The following is a 10382-nucleotide window of genomic DNA, read 5'->3' on the forward strand; positions in this document are numbered from 1 at the left end:
TGAGGGGAAAGGGCAGGGTGTACCTTCTAGCACCCCTAATCCTGCTATTGTAGATGCTGGAGAACTGCAAGAGAAGGGACTAAACTCACACCCTCTCCCTGCACTGGCAGTGCCAGAGACCCAGGCTGGAGTCAGATGGACCACTGGTCTGTCCCAGCAGAGCTCCGCTGATGCTCCCGACCGGGGCTGCCAGCAAAGTCTAGTGCCATTCAGTGCCAATGAGAAAGTTCAGCGCAGCCACAACCAAGCGGTCATTCCTACCTGCCAACTGGTTTATGCACAGCTTTGCCTTGTGAAGAGCAACCCAAAACCACGCGGTGAGCAGGGGCGACCAGGGAGAGCGAAGGGAACCACTGTGCCATGACAGGGACTGTGCCCCTCTTCTTGTAAAGCTGTGGGTTGGAGAAGCACACCAAGCCCCACATCTCCTGGTTTCTATCCCTTGTGCCCTGACACCTGCCTTGCACTCAAGCAGGAATGTAGCACTGCCAGCAGAGGCCAAGCACATCCACTGTGCAAACATCTTTCCTTCCAAGGTCAAGTTCAGGTGGCTGGGAGCTGAGGAATTCTGCTTACATCTGGGATGAGGACCTGCACGCGTTGCCAACAGTAGCAGCTTGCCAGCCTCCCCCTGGACCTTGAAAAATGCTTCAAGCAACCAGAGCAAAAATGATGCCACTTTCAGCTAGTCAGACTTAATTTACTTCATTATGCCATAAATGCTCTGATTTTTTTCCATTATCCACAGAGACTTCCAGGATGAGCTAAGACTCACATGTGCAACGCGAATGAGACAAGCAGTAGAAATAAAAGATAAACAACAACAAAAAAATCCCTTCAAAGTTACCTGGGGGCTCCAGGGAGGAAGAGAAGGAAGAAGGAAAAAGCCTGCAAGCCTATTTCCTATCCTTTATTTAGATCACCTGCATATAGCATCTGACTGCAATAACACAGCTAGCAACAGCCCCTTCTTTTGTTTGATGGCTTTTGTAAATATGAGGTTCAAACAGTGGCTCTAAAAAGTCTTGTGTGCTGAGTTACTGTGAAAAATATTTGGATGTTGTGCCCTCCCACTGGGTGTCCTTAGGTAAAGCTCCAGCTGATCTCAAAGACAATATTCTTTCATGCTATTTAAATATGTACACTAGTACTTTTTCAAAGCATCTATCATTTTCATCAAAGCAGAGCTTCCTGATGAGATCCTGCCATATAAACCTTTATCAGCGGCTCAGTGTCCCAAAACACCACCTGAGCTCCACGAGGAGCCCAAAGTGGACATGAGGGAAGAGCTCAGCTCTACCAAGAGGCACGACAAGCAGGTCAGGGCCTCTCCTCACTGTACGCAAGGAGCGATGCTCCCCAACAGTTACAGAATTAAATATCCTGAAAAACACCCTCATACTGGGACACCACTGGGGAAACGTTAAAAAGGACTTCCTCTGTAATAAGGAATTGGTCAATGCATCTTCTGAAGGAGGAAGCGGTTCCGTGCTGGTGGCAGCGGTATGATTTCTAGGCTGGTGACCAGCACGAATAGCTGGCTGCAGGTGGAAAGACTTCTCTAATTTGGATGCACATAGTGGTCTCAAAGCTTTGGCAGGAGGAGGGAGAGTTTGCTGCAAAGACTTACCTTGATGCCACTCAGACTGGCTTATGATCACTGAAAGTGAGATAAGGAAAAAATGACCAACTCTTCACTTCTTTGAAACAAGAATATGACACAGGGGTCAACTGCACGAGGTGAAGGTTGGGCCAAATTCCCACGTAAGGACACTGAACTGGAGGTTGCACAGCATCCAAGAATGAAGCCTGTTAGGAGTTCAGGGGAAAAGAGAGGGTGTGGGTACATCACCAGCATCCACAGGGCGCTGCCTGTGTCACGGCAGGGACAAGGACTGCAGTACTTCAGCACTAGGGATGCAGTGCTTGAACAGGTAAAAGCACATCTTTCTGCTTCAGAGAAGGAAATCCCAGTTAAACTCAAAAGTATCCGAGTGCGACAACAGTATATGCCACTTCAAGCTCAAAACAGCATTAAAAAGGATTTCCAAAAAAAAAAAAAGCTAACACCAAAACCACAGAAATTATTCAAAGGAAGAACTAAAAGCTGAAGACCTGAAATTAGTAGAGCCTAAACCACACAGCCATCCCTGTAATTTGCTCCCATTACCGCCGATAATGCCATGAATGGAAATCAGCACCTTTTCATCTCGATGAAAGGCAGGCGTTTTCAGAGACACTTCATCAATGTGGGCAGGGGGAAAGGAGAGAAACATACAGGGCTGGAAACATTTAACAGGCACCACAAGTGAAGGGAGACAAAATAAACAGAGGGAATCCGGCTGCGAACCAGACCAGACTTGCCACAAGTCCATGGTCGGCATCGGCAGCACAGTAGTTGTTCAGAACAGACAGTATTATCTACTGTTAATATACAGGTAACTACAAGACCAAATAATTTGAAAACATCATCGCCTTCACGAATCTCAAATGAAGGACAGTTTGAATAGTAGTCTTTGAAAACCAGAAAGATCAGTAAACCCAGATATTCCTCTTCCAGGTATCTCAAAAAAAATTGAACCCCATTCAGATGCCAAACAGAGGATGTTTGGCCAAGAACCAAGAGCACTTAAATGTAAAATTTTTTTTTTAAGAACACCACCAGCAAATCATTCAGCCCAGAGCTGCAGCTGGTTCACAGTAACACCAGATTTTACACCTTTTAGCTACAGATTATAGTCAAAGGTCCAATCCTCCTGCTGTAAGTGCTCATGTCTCCCAGATTTTGCAGCAGAGACAAAGGCTGGGATTGAAAACTATTGGTATCAGTTTAGGAAGTGTAGCAACATCTGCTGATCTCAGGAGTAAACTGGATAGGGTGCATTCCCATCTCTGCCCCCAGCAAGCCCCCTGCATGTTCTGCATTAAATAAACTGAGAAAATAAACGCTGGGACTTCACTTTTTCTAAAAAGCAGATCCTATTTCTTCACACTCAGCTCCACAAAGTAAATTAAAGAAGTGTATTCTGAGTCCAGCAAAGTACATCTCAGTCAACTATAAATGCCAAATAAAGAATTGGATAAGCATGTCCATTGTTCTCAAATGCTTGAGGCAGCACAGTTGCCTGGTTTGGGGAAGCCTGAGGAACAACCTTGTGAAGAGCTCATCTGCCATCATGTGGTAACCACCAGGAACAAAACTCTACTGCCGTTTTCTGTATCCTCCTAGCTTAAAAAAAAAAAAGAGGCAAACCAGCAGAGATGGCACATCGTTCATGCAAAGAAGATGGACTAGCAAAAGTACAGAGCTGCAGAAGGTTTCAGAGAGGTGTCATGAGCTGCAACAAGGAGCACCAGATGCTGCTCACATGGAATATGCTGCCAGAAAGTCACAGCGCAGGTGCTAAAAACCGGTATATTCCATTATTGCTCATCCCTTTTCCTCCAAAGTGTGAAAAAAAGGTACTTTCACAGTAGTTGATGGCAGATGTGGTATTACAGAACCAAGTTTTCTTCTAAGGCATGTAATGCTCTCACCATGAAGTGTTTCAGATACCTCTTCAGCTGCTGAGTGGTACTGGTGGGAGTTAAAAACACTGGACAAATTGTTGCAGTCACCAGCCAAGGCTACTCTTTGGAAGCAAGTCCTTTTAAAAATGAGCAAATAACGTAGAAAAGGTATTTGGGAGCACATTATGATTGAAGGCACACCTATTTTCTCTATAGGCACTTTTACCAATTTTGCCCCTGTTCTATATGACTGAGTATAACAGTAATAAAACACCACCACCACCACACAAACAAACAAAAAAAACCCCAAACACTATGGAACAACTTTTTCACCCTAAGGGACCTCCAGGTTGATACACCTTTCAAGCTACAAGTTTCAGAGTAGGTGCATTTAATCACTTTAAAATCAAGATCTCCAGATGCTTGAGCATGGGCTTTAATCCCAATTTGCAAAATTGCTGATAATTTTTTCCTTATTATATCAACTTTGTGCTTGAACTCAATTTCTAAAGGCATATAAAAAGCTCAAGACTACTCTCTACTTTTACGTGTTTTGAGCACGCAGATGCCCAGTTCTGGCTGAAAGACTTGATGCTGGCCATGTAACTACTTAAAAGCACATCTTCGTCAAAGCACATGCTTATCAGTCTATTTAACAATATTTTGGTCTATATTTGACAATTTAAACATCTTACAACCTTCATTTTTTAAAACATGTTCTCCCTCCTGTTTTGACTGTAAAAATAATTTGCTTTTCAACTACAAAAGACCACAGACTTCCACAATTTCTTCATTCACTATAAAGAAATATATCTGCTGCCAACCACCTACACAGGAAAAGATGGCTGCTGACATCCAGAGATCTGTAAACATCACTTAATTGAGCACTTCAGTGTTTCAGATGGATTCATTTTTAGGTCATGTCCCCTTCTACTTAATGGTTTTGATTAAACAGTGGGAATTATTTGCCACATAGTTTAAGGAGCCGTAATTAGGCTCAGGTCTTGACATAAACTCTTAACTTTAAACATCCTGGAAAATGAGCATGTTTAAACACAAGTCACCAACTTCCACCTTGTTAATACGTCACTCATTACTGTAACTGCACTTACAGGACAACTGTTAGGCATCAGAAGTATGGAAGCACCCTGGGTCACTACTTAAAGACTATTGGGAGTTTTTTAGAAAATATGGAGTAATTTAAAGCATTTGAACAGCAACTTGTCAGTCTTCCAAACACTGACATACTTACATGCTAACCAGAACACATACTTTCAGTTTATGCCTTAATTCATCCAGGAAAGCTAGTGTCATTGATTATTTCTCATCTTTTGCACCCAAGACTGTTGAAGTGATTTTGTTCATTCCCAACCATTTAAACAGACTAAAACTGTCAGGATCTGGCCTACTTCAAATAACTGGGTATGATAAATATTCCAACTGGCATTGGGTATGGAGTACTGAGCAACATTTCTACAGTCAGCTTCACAGAGCTTGACAAGAAACCATTTCTGTACATTCCAGGGCAACACCAGAATCCAACACTCGGACCATTAATAAATGAGACAGACAACAATTCATGGTCAGATGCAAAAGTGAACTTACGATTACAATTTAAATCAGATGTTTAACCATTTGTTCATTTTAAAGAATCAGAACATGGACACAGTGTCATACATAACTAGAAGTTTGTTTTATTTCTGCGCCTTCTGTGCCTTCTGCACCTTCTCTGACTTCTGTGCCTTTGCTGGCTTTGCTGGCTTCTCTGACTTCTCTGGCTTCTTGCCTTTTTTAGAAGCCAGCTTCTGGAGCTTCTTCATTTCATGCTTGATGATCCTGTTTCTCTGTAAAAATGAAAAATGTTTACTGTTCATCAGAATGAAAACAGCAACAGCGCATAAATATTATGCCTTAAGTTAAATTCTAAGCTTTCAGATTCTACCTTTTTTGATAATCACCCTTTGCTAACAAATTATATAATCAAAAGATTTACCATGTATCATATTTAACATGTCAAATTCCCCCCAGAACTGTTCTGATCTACCAAGTGGACAATATCATTCTGGCTGGTAACTTGGACACCCCAGTATTTTATGTGTAATGACTTTAATTATAAGATGAAATACATCAAAGAATCAAATATATCTGATTTCATCGGCAGGTAATTCCTTCCCCAGATACAACTTGGAGGACTGACACACAGATTGTGTACATTTAAGTTGGATCAACTCCTGAAGAGAAAGTGGTGGCCAAAGCAGCATGCAAAATTCAAGGCATTCACATACTTTCTGTCAGTCCATCACCCAAGTCAGCTATGAAAGTAAGGCCACTAACATCTGTATGTGGCTCTAAAGTGAAAGCTATAAGCATTAAGCCCATAAAGAAGCGACACTCAAACACTTACCATTTTCTTTGCTTTCATAACCTTGTAGCGATCAAAGTCAGTCATTTTGGCTTTCTGTTTGAAAAGAATCACTCATGAAGCTCTCATATACACATATTCAAATAGTAAAACTCAGTGTTTCAAAGCATTCCACAAATAACTCTGATCACTTCCAAATTAGGTTTAGCTGCACACCTTGAACTACTTCACTATGTAAGGCCTTTGCTGGGAAGTGATGGTGCAGGAAAAAAAGTGGTTGTAGAAATGACTTCACAAAACCACCTTTACTGTTAAAATACGAGAAGTTAAAGCTGATAGGTAGCAACTTTTAAAAATCTATGCCTTGCCTATCTTTAACCTTAGGCTGCAATTGAAAATACCTAGTGTATTAGATTGCACCTAATTTTAATAAGCAGAAGAAGAATGGGTATTACTCATCCAGTGAAAAACAGTACCTTTTCTCGGGCTTCGATCTTCTTTGCCCATCTTGTTCCTGCCCATTTTTCATTTATGTTTTCCTTCTCCCAGGCACGTCGCACAAACTTTTGACGAGCACTGCATTAGAAGAGTCACGTAATTATATCCAGTCTTTATTAAAAATAGTTCCCTTTGATGCTAGCCCATCACATTTTATAGAAGGGAAAAATCACCCTTCTATGGTACTTCAGACACTTACTTTAAGTCAATGCCACATATATCTCTGTGGCCTAATCAACATTTTGTTGTCTAAATGCTTTGCTAGGACTGAACAGATGAGCGACTCCAAAAAGCATCCTCAGGCACTATTTGTAACACTGCCTCAGAATCAGAAAGGCAGCAATTTTTGTTTCTAAATCACAGAAACTCACATTGTAATTAAGTTAAAGAGAACAGAATGAGTTCAGCTTCCTACAATTTCAGTATAGTTCTATAGGCAGGGAATGTATTTCATGTCTGAAGGTGATTCAAGTAGTATCAAAAGCAAAGCTGCAGTATTTACTGCAACTGCTCCCCCCACAATTATCTGCAAGTTTCCTGGGCCAGTGTGCTATTTCCTTCACTCCTGAATAGCAGTTATGATGCAATATTGCTAATGAAAATTTAAGTGTATTCATCTATAACGGTCTGCAAATTTTTACTGTCCACAGGTTACCCCCATTGATTTGATGTTGTATGAACTTTCTAGAGTTAGCAAGCATCAGATCACATAATTCAGGCATCAAGTGACAGCCCGTTTTTTTTTACACAGGTCAAAAACAATACCAACAACTCACCTGTGAGGGAACTTGAGGACAAAGTCAGTCAGCTGCATGCACTTGAAGGGCATCGCCTGCCTTCTGACACCACTGCAGGGGCCATCAACTAGTGCCTGAGAAAGGACAATAGATGTGGGAGTTTTGTAGCAGTTTTCCCTTCATACTCCATTTAGATAGCAGCTCTCTAACAATGTATGAACAATATTTTGGCAACAATGGTCCAAAATTGAATTAAATGTTATGCAGACAAAACCCAAGATTGTTAAGTCTTGCACACACAACCCAAGCTTTACAGGAAGAATTTTAAAGGCCCATCTTTGTCTTTGGAAAAAAACCCCAAACTTTACTACAAAAAAAAGCACATAGAGCTAACATGACATACTTCTTTTTTTTTCCCAGAACATTACGTTAAGAGTCCCTAGCCCAAGCATTTGCTTTGAACGTACATTAGTGTCATTCCATTCGTAAGTTTTAGACTCCAACTGACATCATTTGTGCACTTCTAGGAAACATAGCAGAGAGAGGAGTGTATTGAAATGGAGAAATAAACTTAACAGCAGAGTCAATTATACTGTTAAGCAGCATTCTTTATTTTATCAGCACTGGGGAACACTGGGGATCATCCTCCGTAAGTGCTCCAAAGACTGGATGCTCTTGCGTTGCTTATATTCACATGATTATTACATATGCATTACAATCTTTGAAAATTTTGACATAGATCTATACTAAGAAATAATTCGTTACGTTAGTTATAATTGTCTAGTTTCTTACTTACATTTATTTAGTTAAATAGAAACTAAGCACTCTGCTTCTAAACAATGTATTACTCAATCTTCCATCTCCCTCTTGTCATGCAGAAGGATCTAAAACTTGAAAAATATCCTGTCATTTTGCAGGTGGTCAGAAAGCATTTATCACGTCAATTGGTTAATGATGGGTACGTCTTTTATAACTTAATGACAGTATACATTAATTTAGTAGTATCTGTGAACTCTTCAGTATCACTTGCCGGTGAAAAAAAACTCGCTACTGAAATTTTCAAGTACAACAGCTGTTAAATCCCATCAATTTTGTCAGTTGCTTATTTCCTTGAAAAATCTATTCACAGAAAAACTACTTTAAAAATCGATAAGCTCCGTCTTGGTGCATGTTTCTGTTAAGATGTAGACAACACAAAGGTACAGCGCTCTTCACTTACCCTGTTTTGGTCAATAACATCCACGATGGCCACCAGCTTGCCGGCGTGTGGCCCGAAGGAAATGAAGGCAACTCTGCCAATCTCGACGAAGCGTTTGAACACCTGGGAGCGGTACGAATTGACAGGGATTAGGCGAACACACACCTAAGGGCATCGCTAGGCTCAAGGCTCTCACAGCCCCTGGAGCAGGCTCCCAATCCCCCCGGCTGCACGAAGCCGCCTCGCTACAGCGAAGGGCCCACGGTAACTCCCGCAACTGCTTGTTCCCGGCCACGCGTGGAGGCCGCGGGCTGGCGGAGGAAGAGGCGCCGGGGCGCCGCGCTGAGCCCCGCAGGCCGCAAAGCGCCAGGAGCGGCCCCGCCGGCACCAGGAGTGTCCCCCGACAACGGCCCTGCCCGACCCCGCGCCCGCCCAACGGCCACACGCGGGGCCCGCTCCCAGCCCGGCACGGGCGAGGCGGCCGTGGCCTCCCCGCACGCCGCCCGGCTCCCCCTCGCCGCCACGGCCGGGCCGGGCGCGGTCGGACAGCCGCGGGAAGGGACGAGCAGGACGCGGGGAGGCCCCCGGGGCGCCATGCCGCGGAGGCCCCGGCCGCCCGCACGTACCATGATGGCCGCCCGCGAGCAGAAAGGGACGGGCAACCCCCCGCCGGCCGGAAACCGCCTCCGAGCCGCCACTGCGCATGAGCAGGGGCGGGGCCCTCGCGCCGCCTGGCGGAGTGCGCCTGCGCAGCTTCCCCCCCCCCACGCACTGTGCGGCGGCGCGCCAGTACGCGCGCGCGCCAAGGGAGCCGCGCGGTGGCGGTGGGCGTGCCTCTCTAGGCGCGTGCGTGTTGGGAAGGGGAGCGCGGCCCGCGCGCATGCGCGGGGCGGGGCGGGGCGGGGCGGGGCGGGGCGGGGCGGGGCGGGGGCGGCCCCGCTGCCGGGGCGGGCTGTGCGCGGGGGGTCGGTCCCGAGGCCGGTCCCGCTGTCCCGAATGAGCGAGCTGCGGTTCCGCCCGAGCTGGGGGTGAGGGCCAGGACAGCCTGGGTGCTCCGGCCCGGCGGCGGTTGTGGTCGCAGCCCCCCTGGGAGAGCGGTCCGGTGCGAGAACAGCGGAGAGGACGGCGGAGCCACGGGCCGAACCGTTCAGCATCGCACCGAGCTCCTGACCCACTGGTACCGGTAACTTGCTTACCAGGATGAAAGTATCGGCATTGGGCAAATAATAAAAAATAATAAATAAAAAATAATGATAAATAAGAATATTAAAAAAAAATTTAAAAGTATACTTGGCTTAGCTTTTTACAATTTTATTGATCCTCATAAGCAGGCAGTACAGAGCACGAAAAGATAAACCGCTCGCTACACCGGCTCTCCCAGAGGCCAGTTCTAGCTGACTGGACAACCTGCACCCCTTAAACTGTTTCTGACTGGCACCTGGGGGACGCCAGGGCTGCGGGCACAGGAGCCATTGCCATCCCCATCGCCTCCCCTCCAGAGCAACCGCTGCAGCCAGCGCAGCCCAGCTGGCTGCGTGTCCCAGCCGGCTGTTCTGTGCCACGGAAAGGCAGCCATGGTGCCAGCCTGAGAGAAGCTGGACGGGATGGAGGTGCAGCTGCCTGGCTGGGAGCTCAGTAGTTCCAGCTTTCCCAGCTGAAACTGCCAGGAGAGAGAAGACTGAGCAGGTGGGTATCCTGGTGATATAGGAGTGAGATTATAGACATAGGCAAAAGAGGGGACTGCTTAAACAGGAAAACAGGAGGTGATTTACAGAGGTAAATCACTCTTTGATCAGATACTGGCTCTATCCAAGGACATCTGGAAGCCCGAACCATTTTTGAACACATTTACTTGTTCTTTAGCTGCCAAGTCTAAGGAGACTAACTTCCAAGCATGTTCCATTTGTGCAAAACCACGTCTGAATGGCCCTGCCATTCACAAACAAGGAAAGCAAATGTTCCAGAATACCATTTTCCACGGAAATGTGGCAACACTTTAATACTCTCATCCAACTGTCTTCTTTTTAACTGCAGTTCCAGATCCATCACACAATAAGAGCTTTTATCTCACGCCAAT

The 10382-nt window shown here is 45.2% G+C and overlaps 1 protein-coding gene across 1 annotated transcript; it reads right to left on the bottom strand.

Annotated features, from left to right (window-relative positions):
- Positions 1 to 5181: 5181 nt before the first annotated feature.
- Positions 5182 to 9006, bottom strand: RPL14 (ribosomal protein L14). The gene is made up of 6 exons (XM_065628430.1): positions 8932 to 9006; positions 8327 to 8428; positions 7147 to 7241; positions 6349 to 6448; positions 5915 to 5968; positions 5182 to 5354 (listed from the first exon to the last, which is right to left on the bottom strand). Exons 1-6 carry the CDS (start codon positions 8932 to 8934, stop codon positions 5205 to 5207), a joined length of 504 nt encoding a protein of 167 aa, XP_065484502.1. The 5' UTR covers positions 8935 to 9006; the 3' UTR covers positions 5182 to 5204.
- Between the last annotated feature and the right edge of the window lie 1376 nt (positions 9007 to 10382).

Source organism: Caloenas nicobarica, chromosome 2 (assembly GCF_036013445.1).
Source record: "Caloenas nicobarica isolate bCalNic1 chromosome 2, bCalNic1.hap1, whole genome shotgun sequence".
NCBI lineage: Eukaryota > Metazoa > Chordata > Aves > Columbiformes > Columbidae > Caloenas > Caloenas nicobarica.